Below are 24256 nucleotides of genomic sequence, written 5' to 3'. Positions count from 1 at the left end.
GAAAATGTATTTTAGAAAGGAAATTTAGAATGAAATTTTATATGTAGTTTTTTTAAATCCTTCTCTTAAGAAATTGATTGTTTAAAGAAATCTGGGAAGATTTTTAAGGTAATGTGATATTAAGAAGTGAACATAATAGAGAGATGTTGAGTTAAACACTTACTATGATGTGAAAATCAAATATCTGCATACAACAATCGTGGTTAAAGTGTCCAACCTGAGCACTAGGATGAACCTCCTGAAGCCAGAGTCTTCGAGCTATATGGAGTCATCACATGAAATCAGCCAGAGTCTCTTTTAGCACTGCATTTTAGGGTGTGTTTGAAGGGCACTAGCAGTTGAGGAGACGGCTTCTATGACAGATGTTCATTTAGCCTTTACTGAAGCATGGGGACCATGAGCTTGACAGGCCTGTATAGGGGTGGAAGGTCTCTCACATAATGCATTGTAATAACCTGTAGACACAAATACCTAGTAATAGATAAGGTGTTCAAATGATTCAGATGTAGATAAAAGATACGGAGAGATCTGGAGAGGTGTCCCATGCTTAAGAGCACAGCTACTCTTCCAAAGGACCAGGGCTCAATTCCCAGGACTGCATGGCAACTCACAACCTCTCTCTTTTGATTCCTCAGTCACCAGGCATGTGCTGGTAGGTACACAGATCAAACATGTAGGCAGAACACTAATACACATACTTTTTTTTAATAAGGTGACCTTCCAACTCATTGCAAGATAATCCAGTAAAAGCCATTTAAAGTAAATTTGTAGTTTTAATGAGGTGTACTGAAAATAAAAACCCTTTTAGGTTTGAAGGCTTTTCTTGAGTTAGACAATGTAACAATATATCACAATAGCAAGTACTGAATTTCAAGGTATCATCATACAATCTCTCGTTTATTTAATTTACTACCTTTTGTGGAAATTTGTCATTATTAAATACACAAGCCAAGCTTGGCATGATTGTTTATGCCTGTAATCCCAACACATAAGAACCTAAGGCAGGAGAATTGCCATAGGTCAAGGCCAGCTTGGGCTACACAGGAAGTTTCAAGCTATCCTGGGCTACAGTGAAACTCTATCTTAAAGCAAAAATTACAAACTAGTGTCACTGGTAAATATTACTCAGAAGATAGTTTAGCCACAAAATAGAAGAAAGCATTATTTCCAAGGCCTGATACATTATTTCTAGAAAAAAGTTGCTGAAACATTTATATTATCTTAGGAAAAATACCTTATTTTACAAACAACTGTCTGCATACATTTTTTTCTTTAAAGTGGGATCACGATTGTTTCCTTAAACTTGGGACGTTGTATGCATATGCCAAGGGGAATGTCCACAGCAGTGCATGCACATAGACACAACTTAGCTATTGGGGGTGGAGCATAAGTCCTGTACATACTGTGCAAATGCTCACTAATGAACTGTATCCCCAGCTGTCAGGGCATTGACTCTTGAACACAGCTACTGGGGATTCAGGATAACAGCATTCCAAGATTTATAAAATAAAACTCAACCTCTGTTAAGAAAAAAAATTGTAGAAATGTAAAATGTGATATTATTTTTACTTAATGTTGATCTATATTGTATTGACTCCCTTTTTCTTGTTAATAATTAATGAATATTTAGTGAATAGCTTTAATAGCTACATATTCTATTTTGTGTTTTAGTTAAAATAGTCTAAAGGGTTGCCGGCTCAGTGGCATATGCCTATAATCCCAGCAGTCAGGGACACAGGGGCAGGTGGATCTCTTGTGAGCCTGGTCTACAAAGTGAGTTCAGGACAGCCATGGCTGCACAGGGAAACCATGTCTCATAAAAACCAAAATAAATAAATAGTCTAATGGTCGTTTATTTGAAATTGCTATCTGCTTACTCAAGTTGTCTTTCAATGATACTCTAGGGCAATTATCACAATCTCATAAAAATGTGGATAGGTTTATCTGTTCCGGGAATTTCAGTCGCTTTTGCCATTTTGAGCATTTTAATAATCCATGAAGGCCATGATTCATTAGGTGTGGAAATTTTGGTAAATTAATAATCATCACATTTCTATTATTTTTGAGGGATTCCAGAATTCATTGTTCTTTGTTCTCTGTAATTTTGAGTTATATTGCTCTATGCTAGAATCCAAGTGGCCTCAACTGAGGGAGACTTCTCTTGATGAAGTCTTACTCCTGCATCTGTACTGTGAATAAATACCAGGTGACAACTGTGTGTTCCAACCCTTATTTTAGGAACTCAGTAGTCACCATTGAACAGAACAGAAATCCTGGCTTTCACTTAGTCCAGTGGGAGAAACAGATGAAAAGGAACAGCCAAGATTACTAACACTGTGAGTGTGTTAGATAATGATAGTGGCGGGAAGAAGGAAGCTAAGGAAAGGAAGAGGACCTGGGAGTGTTGGACGCTGCAGCTTCAAGTAGAGTGCTCAGCAGCGGCCCTCAGACAAGGAGCACAGATGCTACCTTCTCTGTAGGAAGCATTCCAGGCAAAGGGACAGTAGGCAGGTCCAGGTAGACTGGACCATTCCAGATGTGTCTGACGAGCAGCAAGGATGAGTAAAGCTTTAAAAGAATAAAGGAAATGAAATCAGACTGGTGTAATAGTCCAAATGAGGTATAGGCTCACTCTTGTATGGTAGCAGTGGAAAAGCAGAAGTCAGGATATTTTAACAGTTGGATATGAGCTATAAATGATAAAATAATGAGAATTCAAGCTTAGCCACACAAAAAGTGTGGTTTATCATTAGTAGACATGGACCACTCACTATAGGAGAATGGAGTGTAGGCAGAAAGATTAAAATTTATGTTTGAGATGTTAAGTAGGCAGCTGGCATTTTGTGGCATTTGGGGAAAGGCTGAAGTAGCAAGAATAAGCAAGTTCTGAGGAGTTGGTAAGCCACACTGGGAACCAAGAGAGCAAAGGTCAGTAAAGGAAGGTTTCAGGAGGAAGTGAGTTCAAGCTATACCACACATACTGGAAAAGAAGAGGAAAGGGGCTTTAATTAGAGGAAATATCCTATAATTTCAGCCTATCCACTGACAAAGTTCGATTAACTTGCTCTCCCACTCCTTTCTGAAAATTTTCTGTGTGTCAGAGTCTTGTCAAACAGTAAGTGCGCAGGAATTATTTATGGACTCAAATAAATTTTTAAGATTTATTTATCTTTACTCTTTGGTGGAGTTTATTTGGCAGGCCTCTCCATCTAGAAGAGGGTGTTTTAGCCTCTTGATGGTGAACGCACAGCTTCCGCTGGCAGCTCCTGGGGCAGTGAGAACTTAATCTTGGAGCCCTGCAGGGCTTGTTCGAAGGCCTCTGGCACTTGTCATCTGGCCTACCTGATGGTCGAATGGATCATGCGTGGATGGGTACCCTTATTGTGATACCACTGCATGTGCTCAGGTGTGGTACTGACAATACATGTATGTGCTGCTGCCAGAGTCATAGTGCAGCCAGATGGCGGAGTTCTTCATGATTGTGACTTCTGCTAGAGTTCACAATCTCCCTTGGGACCTCTTCTTCTTTAGCTGTGACACAAAGTACCAGTAGGATTTGGCCATCACAAGGTTGGGTGTGAAACTGTACATGCCAACAGCAGTGTGTGGCTCCTGGGGTGGGCACAAGGCAGTGCCACGCCACCTTGTAGTTTGCCTCCCAACCATGTATGTCCAAGGCCTTCATGTAACTCAGTTTTGCCTTCGCCACTATCTAAGGATTTATTTTTGTTTTATATATGTAGGTGTTTTTTACTACGTTTATTTTTATGTACCATCTGCATGCAGTACAACGGGGCTTTGAATCCCATGAGCCACGATGCGGATGCAGAGAGTATAAGTGGGGTCCTCTGGAAGACCAGCCTATGCTCTTCACCATTAGGACTCCAAATAATCTTTTTGTAGGACTTACTGACTAGTAGTTACTTGTTGAAACTTAGAGACTTTTAACTTTTTCATGTGGGTGGTAAATCTACTTTAAATGTATCACTTATAAGCATATATTTTCATGACACTAGTTACAAAGTTTTGCTTCTTGTACAGAAATATTCTTTCCTTTTTAAAAAGTAATGTTATGTATTTATTGTATGAATACTCTGCTGTATGTACACCTGCATGCCGTAGATCCCTTTATAGATGTCCGTTAGCCACCATGTGGTTGCTGGGAACTGAACACAGGACCTCTGGAAGAGCAGCCAGTGCTCTTACTGCTGAGCCGTCTCTCCAGCCCCGTGCTCTCTCTCTAAGGCCATTGCTGTATGTGAGCAGAAGTACCCGACAGCTAACTCAGTGTGCTTTGCTTTGAGAGGCCTGAGAATCCCCACAGGAGAGAAAGATTGAGCCCAGTAGAAAAACTGAAATGAAAATCAATACCTTATTTCTAGAATAAACTTTTGCCTTCTTTTGAAGACTGACTTTCCACTTAAATAAGTAACACTTTTAATTATTTGGGTCATTAGTTAAGATTATCTTAAACATGTCTTATTCACCTTGATTCCTCAGAAAATAAACACTCAAAGTTTGTGTACATATCTGTAGCCTAAGGAGTTTTGGGGGAAAAAAATGAAACAAATAGTCCTAACTTTGTCATTTCTTGCCTACTATTTGTAATTGCTGTGGATTCTTGTAAGTTACCTGTAAGGTGTGTGGTTTAAATATATTGTGTAAATTATGAACTTAGGAAACTTTGTACATTGATTGTAATTTTTTTCCCCAGGGAACAAAGAAGGAAGAGATTGAAGGTGAAGAAGTATCTGGTTTAATTCAACCTGCAGAAGTATTTGCTCCCAAAAGCCTGGTGTTGGTATCCAGATTAGACTATCCAGAAATTTTTAGGGTAAAGAACTCATAGTTGTCATTACCAATCTGTATTGTTGTGTAAAGCTGTTTTGAACGAACTAAGGTGACAAGAATTTTTTTTGTATTGAAAACATTGTTAGATTGAATTAGTGATCACCAATAAAAAATAAAATAAAATAAAAAGTATAACATGGAAAAACAAATTTATGTTGGATAAAAGCAGTTCCTGAGTCAGTTAACATGACTATTCACACTAATAAGAATATAACGTTTGTTTTAAAATAGAACTCATGTTAATTAAATAAAAATTATGAATCATAAAAATAATTAGATTACCTTCAAGAAATTTAAAATGCACTCAGGGTCTAACAACTGTGAGCATGCTTATTAAGTTTGTGGAGTTAGGTTACACTAAATAGGATTATGTGATCTCTTAGATAATTCTGATCACATCTTTAAAGTACTGTTTACAGCCTGCCCATGTTAGTAATTCTAGTATTTAAGAAACAGAGACAAGAGGCCTTTATGCCATGGGCAAATCTGGCCTACATAGTGAAATGCCACTTCACTTGTTTATTGCAGATTCCCAACCCCTTTTTTAATATTCAGAATTTTCAAATATAAATATGTATGAAAGTATAAATAGTTATATTAATATGAAAGTATTAAACTAGAAAGTGAGATTATGCATTCTGGAATAAATAACAACATCACCATTACAATAACAATTATGACTCCTTTATTGTGTTTTGTGACACACTATTTAGTGTATGTCATTACTACAAATTAGTGACAGTTACTGATTTTTTTAGTCACAATTTCAGTAAGCTAAAAGATTGATTGAGATTGTATGTTAGGACCAAGAAAAGGAATCAGTCAGAAAAGAGCTTGCTGGACCAATAAGAAGATTTGAATTTGGATCCCCAGCACTCCTATAAAAACCAACACATGACTGGCTACATGTCTGACTTCAGTGCTGAGGTGGAAGAAACAGGACAGGGAAGCAGGAGGATTCCCAGAGCTCACTGGCCAGCCAGGCTAGCTGACTTTTTGAACTCCGGGTTCAATGAGAGACCTGTCTAAAAACATAAGGTAGAGAGCTGCTCAGTAAGCTGTTGGCAGCCTTCTCTCGCATCCATGTGCACACATGAGCACATACATACATCCCAAACACAAGTAAATAAAGAAAATAAAAGTGCACTTTATCCTACTTTACCACTTACCATCTTCTGAGCTCAATGTGGTAATCTTACTATCTTACCTGTTTTGCTGTCCTTTGTTATAAATCATAGAAGTTAAAGTTTCCATCAGAGAAATAGTCCAGATTTATAAGAACTATAAAACATCTCTAAATTTTTATCTTGACCTACACAGTTTCTTCAAATAAGTTTTTAAAGTAACCAGGCAAACAGTATGGAAAGAACCAGTTCAGCTTTGCACATTAGCTGGAGTGGTTATCTAAACAGAGATACCTGTTTTACAAATTATGGCTTTCTGCTTTCTGTAAACTCATATTGGAAGCTCATTTGGGTGTTCTGGTCCTAGAGAAAAATTTAATAAACCTACTTTGTTGCTTAAGATTTACTTCATGTTCAATGTAGAGGTATAATTTATGTGGTTCAAAGAGAATTTTTCCTAGAAGAGATGTCACAGTTTATTTTTAGTGACACTGCTGTGAAATGACTGCATGCACCTCTGTCTGCAGGCTTGCCTGGGCTTGATCTACACTGTGCATGTGGACAGCCTGAGTGTCTCCTTGGAAAGTCTCATTGCAAACCTTTGTGCTTGCCTTGTTCCAGCTGCTGGAGGGTCTCAGGTAAACAGAACGAAAGGCTGATGAACTGCTCCCTCCCCCCGGGTAATTTAATTTATGAATGAAGGAAAAGAAGTCTTCAAATATTTATGTTTTGCACAGGATCATACTTTAGGTAAACCTTGTTCCTATTGTGTACCTTCTAGACACCTAAGATTCCGTCCTCTTCATGGATCAAAGGGCTGGTGTCAAGGGCTGGAGAGATGCCTCAGTGTTCAAGAGAACATACTGCTTTTCCTGAGGGCTTGAGTTCGATTCCCAGCATCCACAACAGGTGGCTTACAGCTGTCTGTAAGCCCAGCTCCAGAGGGATCGGGCCTCTGTGGGCACTTGAATTCATGTGCATATACCCACCCCCATACACATACACATAATTATAATAAAAATAAAATTTTAAAAGACAAGCTGATTTCAAGACTGAGTACCCATTCACCTGGCATAGTTAACAGTTGATGTAGATTAAACTTTACTTTTTAACTTTTGGACATACCTTTCTTTGGATGGAATTTTTCAATATATATATTGCTGCTTTCTTATTTCTGTATATAGTTGTATCTCATTTTTTAAGTGAAAATTTTGACCAAAATTAGGAGACAACATTAAGAAAACTCTCTTTGTAACATTGTAACTGTTTGTTTGTTTTTTTTTTAAGATTTATTTATTTATTATTATGTATACACTTTGCCTGCATGTACACCTGCAGGCCAGAAGAGGGCATCAGATCATAAGATCATATTATAGATGGCTGTGAGCCACCATGTAGTTGCTGGGAATTGAACTCAGGGCCTCTGGAAGAGCAGACAGTGCTCTTAACCTCTGAGCCATCTCTCCAGCCTATTGTAACTGTTTTTAAAAAGATTCCTTTAGTCTCTGTATCTTAACATTTTAAAACGATTTTTTATTTATTATTTTTACAGTATTCTGTTTGCATGTGTGCCTGCACATCAGAAGAGGGCACCAGATCTCATTATAGATGGTTGTGAGCCACCATGTGGTTGCTGGGAATTGAACTCAGGACCTTTGAAAGAACAGCCAGTGTTCTTAACCTCTGAGCCATCCCTCCAGCCCATACTCTCTGTGGCCTTCTAATGTTAACATGTTTTTAGTCAGTTACAACGTACTAAATTTTCAACTTTCATGGACTGAATTTTTGGATACGATTTTGAGTTGAACACAACATAACTTAGATGTTTTAGGTTATATATTACTGCTTCCTATCGTCTCTTATGCCTTTATGATTCTCTCATTCTGCAGAAGCTGTTTTCCTTGGGTGCAGGAGACAGACAGCTGATCCAGACTCCTTTGCATGACAGTCTTCCTGTCACAGGCACTAGTGTGGCTCTTTTATTTCAGCAATTAGGTATGTCTTGTTCTGGATTTTAACATGTCTTCTTATAGCAGCCTATGGATGGACAAAAAGATCTAAATTTGTACCATCTTACATGATAAAGAAAATATAAAGAAACCATTTATTGCCTGTTGTAGCTTTAGCTGTGTGAGGAGGAGAGCAGAATGGAGCGGGCTTCCTGAGGGACTTAATTTTGTATCGCCTCCTGGCATAGTTTGGATATTTGGGAGCAACTTACAGCAAAGAAAGGGGATAGAGGAAGGGCACTTGGCATTACTGTTTGGTATGACTGTAAACATAAAACTTAAGGATGGAGATCAGGCATTCAAACTTGTCAAAAGACTGTCTGCCTCCATGTTTGAAGAACTAGAACAGTTAGTTGTTCTTTGCTTTTTGATTGTGGAAACTACCTTGGACTATAGTTTGTGTCCCTTTTGTTGTTGTTGGTGGTGGTTGGTCGGTTTTGGGGGAGTTTTTGTTTTTTGTTTTTTGTTTTTGTTTGTTTGTTTGTTTGTTTTTCAAGACAGGCTTTCTCTGGGTAGCCCTGACTGTCCTAGACTCTGTTAATGTAGTGTGATTTATTTTGTGTGCCTGGCCTTTTGGGAATTCTTAGCCTTTAGAACTGTTTCACCCTGTGGCCTTCAGTGTTGGATGCTTCTTGAATTTCTGGGAACAGGCAAGGATATAAAAAGCCAGCAGAGACTGAGAGATACTGAGCATGGCTAGGGAAGAGAAAGTAGTTGGTGCAGAAAAGAGATCGAGCAGGATGAAAAGAGAAGGCAGTTGAACCAGAGAAGCTGTTGTTAAGAGACTAGAGAAGAACTCACAAAGTAGCAAGAAGAGATAAGCTACAGTTTTGTAGACCAGGCTGGCCTCCAACTCAAAGAGATCCACCTGCCCCTGCCTCCCAAGTGCTGGGATTAAAGGTGTGCACTACCACCATCTAGCTAGTTTGTTTACTTTTTTAAAAGTTAATTTCATTCCTAGGCAATTATCCAAGAAAAATGATAATATATATTCATAAAATATTTGCATATAAATGCCAAAAGCCATTTTATGCCAATAAAAATTGAAAGCACATAGTGTTCACCAAAGGTAATAGTGAATTAGTAAGGTCATGAGGAAACCTTTTGTAGTAACAACTTTTGTAAATAAGTGTATCAAATTCTTAACTGAAAACTTCTTCAAAAATATGTGAATGTTCATAGCATCCTTTATACAAAATGTAAGTAGTCACAAATGTCTGTTATAAATGGACTTAGCATATACCTTATAGTATATTCACTCAGAGACAAATTAATCAGCCTATAAAGGAATATAGTGTTGATATCTGCTATGTATGTCATGGATGTACCTTGAAACTATGCCATGAAAGAAGCCATCTCCTGGACTTCTTATATAAACAGAATCATACTATATATGACCTGTTGTGTCTGGCTTTTTTCACAGCATAGCTTTAAGATACATCCATGATATAGCAGATACCAATTTGGGAATAGCACAAATTTATGAATATGAACAAATATTTAGAAGACAATTTGACACCATGACCATTTATAAAAACGATATCAAAAAGATTTTGCCCTGGGGCCTATGACTTCTATAGCAATGAATTTTGCTTATGTTTACTATACCAGGCATAGATTCACTCTTACTTGAGAACTTCTGATCTTGAAGTCCAAGTTAAAAAAAAAAATGTGTGTGTGTGTGTGTGTGTGTGTGTGTGTGTGTGTGTGTGTGTGTGTGTGTACACATAGTGAGAGATTTCTTACACCACCGTTCCTGGGGGACATGAGGAAATATATAAGGTAGGGAACCAATGGTAGACCAAAGTGTGAATATCACCAAAGCCCAGCTTAGTGAACTAGTGAGTGCTACTTATTGGCACTGCTTACACAGGTAGGGGTAAGGGGCTAACTGCAGGAGTAAAAATGATTAAAAGGTTCCTGCATCACTGAAAGCCCACTCCAACACAGGTGACAGCTCATGAAAGCTGAAAACCTGGAGCACACTGCACACACTGCAAACAAGTTGTCATGTTGAAGAGTGTCCTTCCCAAGCCTGTCAGTTGTTCGGAGCCTCTTTAGGCCGTTTGGCTGGTCATGCCTCTTTCAGTTTTTCTCAGTAGTCCTTACTGCCTATACATTCTTGGAGAGGGAGGAGGTCTAGTGAATCAAGTCAGTTTCAGTGACTTCCTGAGACTATTGGGTTGTTGAGCTTAAGGCCCCACTTCCTGTAGAATGGACTATTTCTCCACTCCTTGGAATGTCTTACCTTCCTTTTTATGGCTTTTATCTTAAAGGAGATTCTTTGTAGAATGGGATGTTTTTACCTCCCCTTAGATACACATTTTGTTTCATTGACCTTTAATAGGATAACATCCCTCCAAGATGGGAGATTTGATTCTGGAGAAAATGGCTACATAAAAGACCAGGGAGAGAGTACAGGAATCTAAAAGTTAAATTGGCGATGGGGGAAAGGAATAGAGTATGAGCTAACCAAAACTAGAGATATATGACGAAGCCCTATAAAACTCTAACATTTGTGGGCTAATTAAACAGGTTTTTTAAAAAGGAGCTTGTACAGAAGTATTCTACGTTAGTGTACAATGCTGCTACCAAAGACATGGGTTATTAAATGAAACTCTCAGTGCCCGGAACAAGGTACTTCCCTCCCTGAATACCCTACAGACTATTTCCATTGCTCTTGGGTGCCCACACTAACCAAACTGTAAAACCCTACGGCTGACGACACCACATGCTTTGGGTGCAGGATACAGAAAAGTCAGCCTTGAATTGACCAGGAAACTAACTGCTGGCTAAGGCTAGAAGGTGCTGTGTAGTCTCCTGTGAGAGAAAAGATATCAATTGCTTTATCCAGTGTTGGACCCTGCAGGCTACAATACTGACTAGGCAAGATGTGCCCACTAGTGCAATAGAGGCAAGACTGTTTGGGGCAAGCTTTTATTGAATTTGAGGCCAGCAAGTATTTTAAGATACATAAGTTTCAAAATAACAAATTGGATTGCTGTCTTCTTCTGAGCTACGGATAGTTTATTTTCCTATCAATATAAATTTATCAATAAGGAATCATAGTAACAATAAAAAAAATTGAAGGAAATTACCCCTTTTGGAAATTGGAAATAGTTTAATTAATAAATGAATACAAAATGCCATGTATTTATAAAGTTATATGTATTAACAGTTATTATCTTAATATCTTAGAAAAGCATAGTAGGAGCCCTCATTACTTTAAATTACCAGTATTTTTTTTAAACAAAGTCTCAAGTCAGTAAATGGTGAAGATAAAAAAGCTGCATGCATCAAGAGGATATAATTCTCAAAATGCAGACTCTTGTTGCCAGAAGGATGGTGCAGCTGGTAAAGGCTCCTGCTGCTGACCAGACCCTAGGTTCAGTCCTGGCAATCTACCTGGTAAGGTTAAAGAGCAGATTCCTCTATACATTGTCTTCCTACCTTGCTGGCACGCCATGGCTTTCATGCACTCTCTCCATCCTTGTGCCTACCCCAAATACATAATGTGATTTCTTAAAATTTCAGAAGCAGGTTTTCAGAAATTATCATTCAAGTCCTAGGTTCTTGAGTAACAATCCTTGCCCTGCCCCCCCCCCCAAAGACATCTGGTTTTCACACAGTGAGACTGAACTCTTATGTCTATGAAAATATACTTCAGGGTTTAAAAAATTGCCTATAGAAACATTAGAAAATTGGTTTAGATAAAAATCAGGACAGTTACTTAGGTGCTGGAGATTCATTAAACCATGCATTCAGTTTATGTGCTGTTCTACAGCTGTGTTTTATCTTACAGGTAAAAGAAAATCTTATTTCTTGATGTAGGTGGGTGACATTTGTAAGATAATACATAAAACCATGCATTCAATTTGTGTGCTGTTCTACACACAATAATCTTACAATTAAAAAATTATAATTCATAAAAATATTCTTCTAAAAAAAGTATTCTTCTCAACTTCTAAAGAAAACATTTAAAAACCCTAAATATATAATCTTGGGCAAATGAAATTTTTTATCCTTCTCACTTGATAAGAAATCTAAAAGAGGACAGTGAAGAACTAGTAAATATTGTTTCTGAGATGTCTTTGAGAGGCTCTGATAATTCTGCCCTAACTAAATAGGAAAGCTCTATTGTATTTATAAGGATTTTCCCTTGGGAGACTGTGGATGGGCTTCTAAAAGTGCTGTATTTCCCCACTGTTTTTTCCTCGGGGTCCGGCACAGTCCCTCAGGAATAAGGAAAGGCTAATCGTGTCTCATAAGATGTTCAGTTCTGCAGCAGAACAGAGTCAGAATTGAAGGTGATTTGGTGATTGGTCATTTGAAGATGATCTTTTAAAATTATTTTTATTTTACTCTATTATTTTTAGCTTAATATTGAGTTAAATAATCCTTTGTTTACATATTCTACATTGACCTTTTCTAGAAAAGAAAAGAAAAAAGTCAATGAAGGAAAGCAGGAAAAATGTTTAATAAGGGGACTCGCTGATTTAGAAAATGAAGGAAGGAGGAAAGGAAGAAAGGAAGAAGGGAGGGAGGGAGGATTGATTGGCAGATGGAATGCCAAACAGATGGATGGACGTACACAACTGCACAACAAAGCATCCTGTGGGGACAGTTGTCTAGGCGTTCTCTGACCACCAGGCCTTTGGTTGGGTTTTATAGAAGCCATTGTTCGCCCATAATTAGAGCTTACGTGTGGGCTGCGAGCTTGAGGCTGGGGTTACAAAACAGAGAGAGGAAGCAGCTAGGACTGTAGGGATTCTTTGTAGTCATGACTAGTTTTTCTGTCAAAAGTCAAAATATAATGAGAACTTTCCTTTGTTCTAAGAGCTTTTATGATAACAATTTGGTTTTCTCCGTTTGAAAGGTTTCTGTTTGCTAAAGCAATTGTGTTTCTGCCATTCCAGCTTTCATGCTCTGTAATTCCCTGTTCGTCTTCATCTCTTTCTGTACCTTTCTAGCCACTCATATGTAACTTTTATCCCTTTTCATTATCTGTTACTGGGTCTGGTGTTTCTCTGACTCCATGTGTATCCAATATATTTTTTAACTTATTAAAACATGCTTTTATTTATCTTCAAACATTATTTCTACTTTGCACATAAATTTCCTAAAATGTTGATTTAGGTAATATCATGTTATTCAGAAAATTACTTCTGTTTTTGAATGCTTTGGTAGAAAATAATCTGGTATTTACTTCTGTCTTCCAGAAAAGCTTCTGTTGCAGCATGTAATAATGCTTTGGCACAAACTTGTTCAGGAACATTTTTTAAAGTTTACATTCCTAAAACATCACCATAGAGGAAAGTGAAGCCTTAAAATAAACAAAATTACTTCCTCAGGCTAGGTGGCAGCAGTGTACACCTTTACTCCCAGCAATGGGAAGGCAGAGGTAGGTGGAGCTCTGAGTTCAAGGCCAGCCTGGTTTACAGATTGAGTTTTAGAACAGCCAGGACAACACAGAGAAGCCTTGCCTCCAAAACAAACAAACAAACAAACAAAACTAAGAAGTACAGCCTTCAAAGACAGCACCTCTAAGGAGCATGCATTGATGAATAAAGTCATGAAGCTCCAGGTTGAAGACATTAGTTGTAGAGTGATTTTGTCCTCTTTCCCTTATGTGGTCAAAATCCAGTGCCTTGGACTGTGCTTCTGCCTTTGCTAGCTTATCCATGTAGCTCTGTGACGTGTTTCTGTCTTATTCTCTCTTACAGGAGAAAGAAATGAAGTAGCCTTTCTTCTCCATGCCTCCCCCCCCCAATTCTGTATGGCTTTAAAGATAGGTTGAGAATTTGAGTACTCAAGAGGTTATTGCTATAAATGGCATATTATGTCCTAGATGGAAAAGGAGAAAATAGAAAATTAGTTTTTTACCTGTTTTTGCTTTTAACATTTAAATGTCATTGTGCATTTTGAGTATTTGAGAAAGTTAAGCTCATTAGTTCATGCTAAAACACTGTCTTGACAAAACAGCTTAACATGTGTTCACATGAGCCTACAGATCTCTGAAGAAGACTGTTAGTCTAACTCCTTATAATAATAGCACAGGAATCTGTACTAAAGTCCCCATAGCACTCATGTTCTTATGTAATGGCCATTGTAGTTACTTCTTTTATATAATGGCTGTTGTAGCACTCTGGAAGGAAGAAGATCAGCAGTACAGGGAACCACAAAGGCCTTTATGGAAGAGGGAATGTTTAGTAGAACCTGAGCAGTCAGCTATAAGAAATAGAATAGTATTAAGAAACTCAGCCAGGTGTGGTGGCGCACACCTTTAATCCCAGCACTCGGGAGGCAGAAGCAGGTGGATCTCTGTGAGTTCGAGGCCAGCCTGGTCTATAAAGCGGGTCCAAGACAGCCAAGGCTACACAGAGAGACCCTGTCTTGGGGAAAAAAACAAAAACAAAACAAGAAACTAATAGCAATTTTTCATGTTCAGATTAAAGAGTCAATATTTATGCGAGTTCTGTAAAAGAACTGTTTTACAAATGCCAAAGACTATCATTGCCCATTTGGTCCTTGTTGACTGGTGTGCTTTGCTTTCTCCAGGGTCACACATAAAAGCATATGTATTTGTGCATTATATAATTTGAAGATAATTCAGAAGCATCCTGATGTAAAACTATCTTCTCTCTTACTTTTTTTACTTTTGAGACTGTATCTTTCTATGTAGCCCAAGTTAGCCTCAATTTGCAGTTCTCCTGCCTTTGCCTCTTGAGCACTGCAGTTGCAAGCATGAACCATCATGTTTAATATCCCCCCCGTCTGTCTCTTTGTCTGTCTCTGTCTGTCTCTGTCTCTGTCTCTCTGTGTCTCTCTCTCTCTCTCTCTCTCTCTCTCTCTCTCTCTCTCTCTCTCTCTCTCTCTCTCTCTCTCTCTCTCTCACTCTGTGTGTGTGTGTGTGTGTGTGTGTGTGTGTGTGTGTGTGTATGGGGAGGGCAGTGTACATACATATGTGCTCATGCATATACAGTCCAGAGGTTGATGCCTCTGGTTGAGTGTCTTTCACTGCCTTCCCATTTGAGACAGGATCTTTTACTAAACAGAGAGTTCACAGACTGGCTTTGAGTCTGGCTGGCCAGTGCGTTCTGGGGATCCACCTATCTCTTCCCCACCCTATCACAGCAGAGCCAAAGTTACAAAGGTGTGTGGCCATGTCTGGCTTTTACTGGGTGCTGGGGACACATGATCTCAGATCTCTTCCTGACTGAGTCATCTCCCCAGCTCCCCCCGTTATGCTTACAGCACTTGAAAGATACTGTTAAGTAAGTCGGTGTAGGTTTCTTTTAATGAACATAAATGACCTATGGTAAGACAGCCGTAGTTAAAGTGCATTGATCTTCCTTTTAGCACCTCAGAGATTCGTGTTTCTGTAAAATATGCCTGCTGAACATGTAAGCATACAGCTTTCAAATGGCAGGAGTATCAATTGCCCTCTTTTCTATGCTATCTCTTTTTTTTTTTTTTTTTTTTTTTTGGTCTCTGTGTAGCCTAAGTTGGCCTGGCCTCACTTTGTAGACCAGGCTGGCCTCAAACTCACAGATATCCGCCTGCCTTTGCCTCCCTGAGCTGGGATTATAGCCACTATGTCCAGCTTCAGTGCTGTCTTATACACTGTATATTTCTGTATTCTGTTGTGTTTTATCAATTTACCATCCCTACTAACCTGTGAACTCCCAAGAGTCTGCCTCATGTTTATCGCCATCCCCAAGGATTTAGCATTTTTTTCATATCTCAGAAGTCTAGTTAGTCACTGTTACAACCTAATATGCAGAGATATAGGCACTTAATAATTATTGGTCAATTAAATGATAAATCTTCATGACTATAGCCTTAATTAACTAGTATTAAACTTTTCCCTACCATGAATTGACCAGAAAAGGAGAGCAAGACTTTCCAAAACATATCCTGTCTTCAAAGTATGGCTTTCTGGGCTGTGAGGTGGGATGCAGGTGGCTGTGCTTTCTTGTGCATGCTTGCTGACCTGAATTCCATCCCCAAAGCACGCAAAGATGGAAGGAGAGAACCAGTTCCACAAAGTTGTCCTCTGACCTCTGCATGTGCCTCATGGCATGTGTATGCAAGCTCTCACATACACTGTATAAATATACACATAACACATGGTAAAGTACAAGCTTAAAAGCTATAGCCTTCTGTTCCTCCATTTACCCTTTTGAAAACTGAGGCAAAGTGTTCTGTTGATACATCTATTTACTATTCAGTGGAGACGCTGGAGTAAAGGCTTTGTTGTTCTTTTTAAATGGAGAACAAATGCATTTAAGTCTTAAGCACTTAATTTTAAAACTTAACTCTCTAAGAAAATTGAGATCAGGAAGTAATTTTAAAAATGCTTTAAGTAGTGGCACATGCCTTTGATTCCAGCACTTAGGTGGCAGGCGCAGCCAGATCTCTGAGTTGCAAACCAGCCAGGTCTACAGAATGAGTTCCAGGACAGCCAAGGCTCCGCAGGGAAGCACTGTCTGGAGGTGGGGCATGGGAGCGAGGTGGAGGTGGAGGTGGGGGGGAGAATGCTGTAGTGTTTGAGCAGTCACCAGGGTGTGTATGTATCAGTGTAGTAAATGCCGTAGAGATTATCACCAGAGTGTTTTCCATTCTGTCCCATTTACTGCTACTGTGCAGTACTAGAAGGAGATAGACGTCAGCCGACCAAGAAGCTACCCAGGTCAAGCAGGCCTCCTGTCATTGCTGTCGCATTTGTTTTCTAAGCAACTGTGGCTATGAGCACAGCTTCAAACATTGCTACTAAGGAGTAGAACTCAGTGTGATGCCTTAAAATTTGAGATTACCAGTTATGTAAAATTTAAAATACTTAATATTAGAAATATGGAGCTTGAGTGTGAACAGGTTTTTTTAAAGTACACTTTTTGGGGTAAAGAAAAATTTACCCATTAGAATATCAAAATACTGTCTTTTAGTTTCACAATTATGACATGTCTGACCGTCTCCCCTTGAGAAGGCGAACTGGGTTCTGTACATTTTCCTCCAGTCTAAGTGGGATAGAGTCTGTCATAACTGAATACACACCTTCTTCACACTCTGTGTGATACCGTATGAATCTTCTTTTCTTAAGAAACATATAAATGGATCATTGTCATCATTCTTGTTATAGAACAAAGTTCAGGAAGGGACAAATTCTTCCATAGACTCTTCTTGAAAAAGTCTTGTTGCCCTGATATTGCTCATCCTTCGGAATCCTGCTCAAGGTCACTTCTTGAGGAGCTGCCACCTGAGGTCAGCTCAGTGTCATGACAAGGCCCATACGAGATGAAGGAGAGAGGCAGGAGATTGGTGCCAAAGTGAGACTATCAAGTGGCCGGTATCATCTTTGAAGATAAAAGGCAACCAGGAGCCAAAGGATGTTGGGGGAAAGCTAGAAAATAGAAATCTAAAAGAGGGACTTGAGGCCTCAGAAGCTAATACGCCTGTGCTGAATAAATGTCCTAGTGTGCTACAGCAGCCATAGGAAACTGATGCGTCCATATGGGTTTGTGTGTTTTCCTGTGTTAAGAACTGAGCTCAGAACCTTCCTTGTGCCTGCGTGCTAGACAAGTCCTCTACTGCAGAGCTGTACCCCGTCTTCCCCCCCTACCTTGTTCTGAGACAGGGTCTGAGGTGTTCAGGATGGATAACCTTCAGTTGTGGTCCTCCTGACCTCATCCCTAAGCAGCGAGGATTTCAAGAGTGCATTGCAGTGTGTGTGGCACTCAGATAGATAATATTTTTAGAAGTAATTTGGTTCACAAGAAGTAACCACATTAATAAAAATAGTCCTTATGTATGCATACACAATTACCTTCCTCCAGTTATGATATTTTACATAGTCACAGTGCACTGCAGAAAGTGGGCTGTGGAGACAGCTTAGTCGGTAAAGTGCCTTTAATTCCTGGGCTACCCACAAGCAAAGCTGAGTGTGGTAGGGTGTTCTTACAGTCCCAGCACTTGGGATGCAAGTCAGGTAGACAGATTGCTGGGGCTCACTGGCCAGCCTAGCCTACTGGTCTAGCTCCAGGTCAGTGAGTGGCCCTAGCTCAAAAAGCAAGCTCTTAAGCAGTGCAAGCCAAGGTTATCTTCTGGTAATAGTAAATTTCCAGACAATTCATATGATCAGTGAGTATCACAGTGGTGTAAAGAGTAAAGACACAACTAGATACCTTGGAATACAGAGGCCTATAAGTTGTATAGGTAATTTTCCTTTGGAGATCTCTAGAATATTGCCTTTTGTTTTTTCATCATTGACAATCTGTGATTGGTCGCAACACAATATAATTTGTTATGTTAAGTAAGCCTTTGCTTTTTTGTTTTCAGGCATTCAAAATGTCCTCAACCTCTTTTGTGCAGTCCTTACAGAAAATAAGGTTCTCTTCCATTCAGCAAGTTTCCAGAGACTTAGTGATGCCTGTAGAGCGCTGGGATCTTTAATGTTTCCTCTTAAATACAGGTGACGGGTGTTTTTACTTGCTAATCTTATTTCTCCCCACATTGCACACTACTTGTTGATAAATCAGAATGTCGTTGCCCAGTTGCTTTGAACCACAGAGATTTGTTATATGAAGTTAGAGAGTCATCATTCTAGCAAAGTCTAGTCTAAAATTTGGGAATTTTCCAAGTTGTGCATCACCTGGTGTTGATTAATTTAGTGAAACATATTTAATTTATGTTGAAGAATATTATTGGCAATATTTAATTATCTTTCAGTGCTAATAAAATTATTTGGTTAATGCTAGTTTATACAAGTATTACTTTTTAGGAGTTATTGGAATTCTGTTAATTAAGAATCCTTATCTGTTTTAAATGCCTCTTAAATTATTTGTATATAAATGATGTGATGTTTCTTCACAACAACAAAGAAAATAAAACATAAGTGGTAAACACACATGGTTATACATTAGTAATTGTTAAACCTGGTGTAGCCAGACCTTCGTTATAATTTTCTCATTTATTTTTAATGGATATTAAATATTTCCATGAAAAAAATGTTTTTTAATTTTTAAAAATGTAAACCATTATGGCACGTCATACTACAGGTAGAATGTTTTACTCTGGTTTACTTTGCTAATCATAATGTCCCAGAAACTTAAATTCATGAACATTAAATAAAATTTTAGATCACCTCTGGAATTTGCATTAAAAAATTTTAATCTACATGTTATTGAATGCAAGCATCAAGCACAGTGTTATTTAGACACGTCATTACATTGCCTTGAGAGTAGAGGTCCTGTGAGCTCTCCTCTGATATCAGAAGTCTGAATTAAGAAGAATGCTTGGTTGCTGGAGAGGTAGCTCAGTGGGTAGGAGCCCTGGAAGCTCTTCCAAAAGACCCAGGTTCAATTCCCAGCACCCACATGGCAGCTCACAACTGTCTGTAACTCCAGTTCTAGGGCATCCGACACCCTCACAAAGACAACATGCAGGCAAAGCACCGATGCACATACAAATAAACAAATATTTTTTTTAAAAAGAATGCTTTAGAACAGCAGGCAGTCTAAAGAGACTTGCTTAGGAGGAAGGAGGAGGATCCTTATCTGGAATCCATTTACTTTGTGTTTTATTACCTGTGCGTATCTTTTTTTTTTTTTTTTTTTTTTTTCTCCTGAGACAAGGTTTCCTGGTAGAGCCCTGGCTGCCCTGGAGCTCACTCTGTAGGCCATGCTGACCTTGACCTCATAGAGATTTTGCCTGCCTCTGCCTCCTGAGTGCTGGGATCAAAGCCAGTGTGCCACCACCACTCAGCTTCTGTGATCGTGTCTTTAACACTGAGATCTTGAAAATCATTCCTTTCAGAACCTTAGTGTTAACAATCATGCCAATAAAATTGATAGTTTTTTTAGTTCTTTAGTGCTGTACTAAATATTTATTAGTTTTTTGAGAGTTCGTTTCATGTTTAGATCATATCCTGACCCCCAAACACTTCCCCAGATCCACTCTCCTTCCCTACCCACCCAATCTTGTATATAAATAAATAAATAAATAAATAAATAAATTTGTGCTGTGCAAATAATCTTGGATGTATGGTCTTCCACTGGAAGATGGTGGGCTTACCAGGGCTATACCTACAAAGAAAACTGTTTCTTCCTTTCCCAGCAGCTAACAGTTGCCAATAGCTCTGTGGCTAGAGGTAGGATTGAATGCCTAGTTCCCATCTTCATTCCAGGATTTGGTCTGGCTTGGGCTTGCACAGGCTTTGTATGTGCTGTTACAGCTGCTGTGAGTTCATATGTCTGCTTGCCCTGATTTGACTAGAACTCAGTATATACCTAGGCCAGCCATGAATTCATAGAAACACACCCTTGCCTCCCAAATAGTAGGCTTAAAGGCTGCCACCACCACACTAGGCCTACTTGATAATTTCTAAATATAAATAAATTTAAATTCAGACTGAAAAAGAAAACCCAAAAGAACACAAAGTTAGGAATATGAAGGTATAAAAGGAACTTTTATCTGCCTGTTTCAATTGTCTCTGAGGATTACTGCCTCTGTCTGCTAACTGGGCCCCATCCTGGAGGCTTCCAGCTTCCATACAGTCTACCCTAGGCCTAGAAGGTTTCAGCCTTTGAGACTTACTGCTTAATAAGCTCACCTTTATTTGTTCTCACTGAGCTCTGGGCTGGCTGGTTCAACTCAGCTGTTCTGGCTCAAACTCCTCTCTCAGCTGACTTATTCAACCTGCCTTTCTCTTGGCCCCCTGAATTGTTCCGCTTGGCATCAGACTAACTCTAGTAATCTTTTCTAATCTTCTTGTTCCTTCTCATTGTCTGGCTCATTCAGTCTTCATCTGAGTTCTCTCTCTGCGACCTGCCCCCCCCCCCATCCCTATCTCTCTCTGTTGCCTACCTTTCCTCTGTCTTCTCATGACAGTTGGCCATGTCCTATTCTTTCATATCTTTCTCTGACTCATCACTTTTTTCTGCCACTCAATTAAACATTACTTTCAAACATGGGTGCTTCCGTCTACAAACTATCTTTACCTTCGTTGTTTGGGATGAAAGGCATGTACCATCACACCTGGACCTAAGCTTTTCCTTACATGAAACTTGCCCTGTACCAGGCAGGCCTTGAACTCAGATCTGCTTGCCTCTGTCTCCTGAATTAAAGGTGTTTGTATTCAAGCCAGATCCCAGAGACCTAGAAGGTCTTTGAATGTGGTCTCTTGCCAGAGCAGCCATGTTGTAAATTAAAATTCCTTTACAAGGAGGTGGAGGTGGATCTGGGTCGTGAGTGACTATGATAGAAACACATTGTATGAAATTCAAATATTTAATTAATAATTTTTAAAAAGAAGACACAAAGCTGGGGGTGGCTTAGAGTGGTGCTAGTGTATCTGGAGGGAATTAGAGAGGAGTCAGGCTGAATATGATGAAAATACATGGTATAAAATTCTCACAGAATCAACAAATACACTTTTACAGTCCAGACTGCACAGAAATAAAGGGAAATGTGTTCCTATTGTGGTAAAATAACATAGATGAAATGTTTTTCTTGCTTCCAGTTACCCTTACATACCCATTCTTCCAGCCCAGCTACTGGAAGTCTTGAGTTCTCCAACCCCTTTCATCATTGGCGTGCACTCCATCTTTAAGACTGAGGTCCATGAGCTTGTAAGTATCCAGAACGTCCAGACCTTGAGTCACCTGAAAAGGTTTCCACATCATTATTATTTTCAGATATGGTATATGTCTCATATAAAGAAAGACTATAAGGAAAACAACATTAAGAAATCTAAATATATTTAATTTAGCAAGTATGAGAGTTTTAAAGAAACATTTATGTATTCATTCATATATTTATTCATGAATAAAATAGCTTTAGACGGGGCATGGCTCCGTGGGTAAAAATGCTTGACCTGAGTTTATTGCAGTGGTATTTGTAATACACCCCTGGCTGAGAAAGGAGAATCACCTGGAAGCTTACATGTTAGCTAACCTAAAGAGAACAGTGCAGCAGAAATAAGAGAACCGCCCCCCAAGCAAGGTGGAAGGCAAGAACCAACTACTGAAAGTTGTCTTCTGACCTTCACACAAACATCATGTCATGTTTCAAACAGCAACAAATAAACCAAAAAAAGGCCTTGCTCTGTGGCCTAGGAAAGCTTCAAACTCCTGAGATCACAAGAGCCTTCTGAGTAAGCGGTGGCATGTGCCAACATGTCTCACTTTTAAATAACCCTTGTGTAGCAGACCCGATTTATCTTATCGAATTCCTCATATGAAGAACTCTATATTCCTTCCTAATGCTGCAACCCTGTAATACAGTTCTTCTTGTTATGGTGACCCTCAACCATAAGATTATTTTTTAAAAATATTTATTTATTTTATGTATTTGAGTGCTCTATCTGCATGTACACCTGCATGCCAGAAGAGTGCATCAGATCACATTATAGATGGTTTGAGCTACCATCTGGTTGCCAGGAATTGAACTCAGGACCTCTGGAAGTGATCTTACCTGCTGAGCCATCTCTCTGGCCCCACAAAATTATTTTTGTTGCTGCTTTACAACTGTAATTTTGTTACTATTATGAATCGTAATAGAAACGTCTGTGTTTTCTGATGGTCTTAGATGAGCCCTGTAAAGTTTCAATCGACCCGAAAAGGGTCACAAACCCACAGGGTGAAAACCGCTGCTGTAGATGATAATAAAGGTTTAATAATCCATTATTTTATTTGTAATTTTCTTATAATGCTTAATTTATTAGTGTTTTAGAATGAGATCTGACAATATAGAATACCTGAAAGCTAACAGGAATAAAATAGTTTGCAGAGAGTTTAACTTTTGTGGAACTAAGTTCACTTTGAGCTACCACCAAAATCCTGGTCCATGTGACTAACGAGAAGCTAAAGCTAGTTCAAGAATAACTTGATTTTGGACTAGTGGTACCAAAACTGTACATCAGAGGACATCAGAATCAAAAGTTTAGAGACTAAAGTTCTCTGAGGAAGTTATCTCAAGTAATATTTTAATACCATTTAACAGCTAAAGATCAATATTTAAGGACTGTCATAGAGAGAAAGAAGAGAGTAGTTGTTCATAGCTATAAAACACTAAAATAGCATCAGCAGGTGTAATGGATACAGAAACAAATTTCTATTGAGGATATTTCCAGATCTTAGAGCAGCTGAGTAATGGACTGGGATTCCTAACGTGAGATGAGGAGTGCACTCTGAAGCACTGTGACTGAAGTGCAGGGAGCAGGCTATGTGGCACTTTCCAGCAAGTATAAGAACATCTATTTCCCTAAAGGATTTGATTACATGACACATGTAATCCACAGACGTATTGCTGCTTCTACTCTAAATGCCAGCAAAGAAGGACGCATTGATGCTTCTTGCATAGCAGCTGGAACCATATCAGAGATGTCATTGACACAATCAAGAGATTAGATAAGACCTCCATGTGTATACCAGTCAGTTCTTCTAACATTGTATTTTATATCTAGTTCTGTATAACTTTAGTATTATCATATAAAATATATAAGCTAATAAGCATGTTGATTAAAAAGTAGGCCCATACAATTTGTAAATAATTTTAATAGCTACTAAGTATAGAGATAGGACAAACCAAATGTTGCCTGTTGTAGGTTTCTTCACATCTTAATGAACGAGTAAGAATGAATTACAATCACATTATAAAAATCTTCCATATTTACTTATTTTTAAATATGAGCTTTGAAATGCTACAGATCAGGTTTGAGGGTGGCGTTTTTGTTGTAGTCTTGGTTTTTGAGACAGGGTCTAATGTATCACAGACTTGACCTCATTGCACAGCTGAGAATGGCCTTGAGCTCATCCTGCGCCTCCCAAGTGCTGGAATCAGATGCACATCGCCACCTTCCAGCTCGGCTTTGCGTCTAAACAGTCATCGTTTGGGACATACTGCTTTGTTTACTGATTTGTATGGAATGCAGATGCAATAACTCAGTTAGCATGGAGTTTTATTATTAGCGTGTAGCACTTCATAGAAGTTCACCAGCTCACCAGTGTGTCTAGGTAGTTGGCTCTGTGGCATCATTTACCATCCAAGCCATCTGGATGACTAAAGCTAGACTGCTGCCAGTTCATAGCTTCTCCCTGTGGAAAGAAGAAAGAGGACGTAGAAAGGGCCAGAAGTGCCATGTCATTTTTCATCCTCCACTGCCAGAAGTGCACTCATGTGTAATAACTAATTTCAAAGGAAGTTAGGGAATGTAGAGTAATGAGGAAGTTTTAAGCCCAGAGCCTACTGTGGTAGCCAAGAACCTCTTCCTCCATT

At 38.9% G+C, this 24256-nt stretch overlaps 1 protein-coding gene across 3 annotated transcripts in view; it reads left to right on the top strand.

Annotated features, from left to right (window-relative positions):
* SBF2 (SET binding factor 2) overlaps nt 1-24256 on the top strand; it is a 322117-nt gene that overhangs the window by 149341 nt on the left and 148520 nt on the right. For all 3 annotated transcript variants that reach the window (XM_084772489.1, XM_084772490.1, XM_084772488.1), the window contains 5 exons: nt 4715-4834; nt 6503-6613; nt 7865-7970; nt 18320-18452; nt 21501-21609. In XM_084772489.1, coding sequence (XP_084628615.1) covers nt 4715-4834; nt 6503-6613; nt 7865-7970; nt 18320-18452; nt 21501-21609 — 579 coding nt within the window. The remainder of the gene's footprint in view (nt 1-4714; nt 4835-6502; nt 6614-7864; nt 7971-18319; nt 18453-21500; nt 21610-24256) is intronic.

Source organism: Acomys minous (genome assembly GCF_964271855.1).
Source record: "Acomys minous genome assembly, chromosome: 2".
Classification (NCBI taxonomy): domain Eukaryota; kingdom Metazoa; phylum Chordata; class Mammalia; order Rodentia; family Muridae; genus Acomys; species Acomys minous.
The sequence above is the reverse complement of the archived record's forward strand: the minus strand, read 5'-3'. Positions and strand labels throughout refer to the sequence as shown.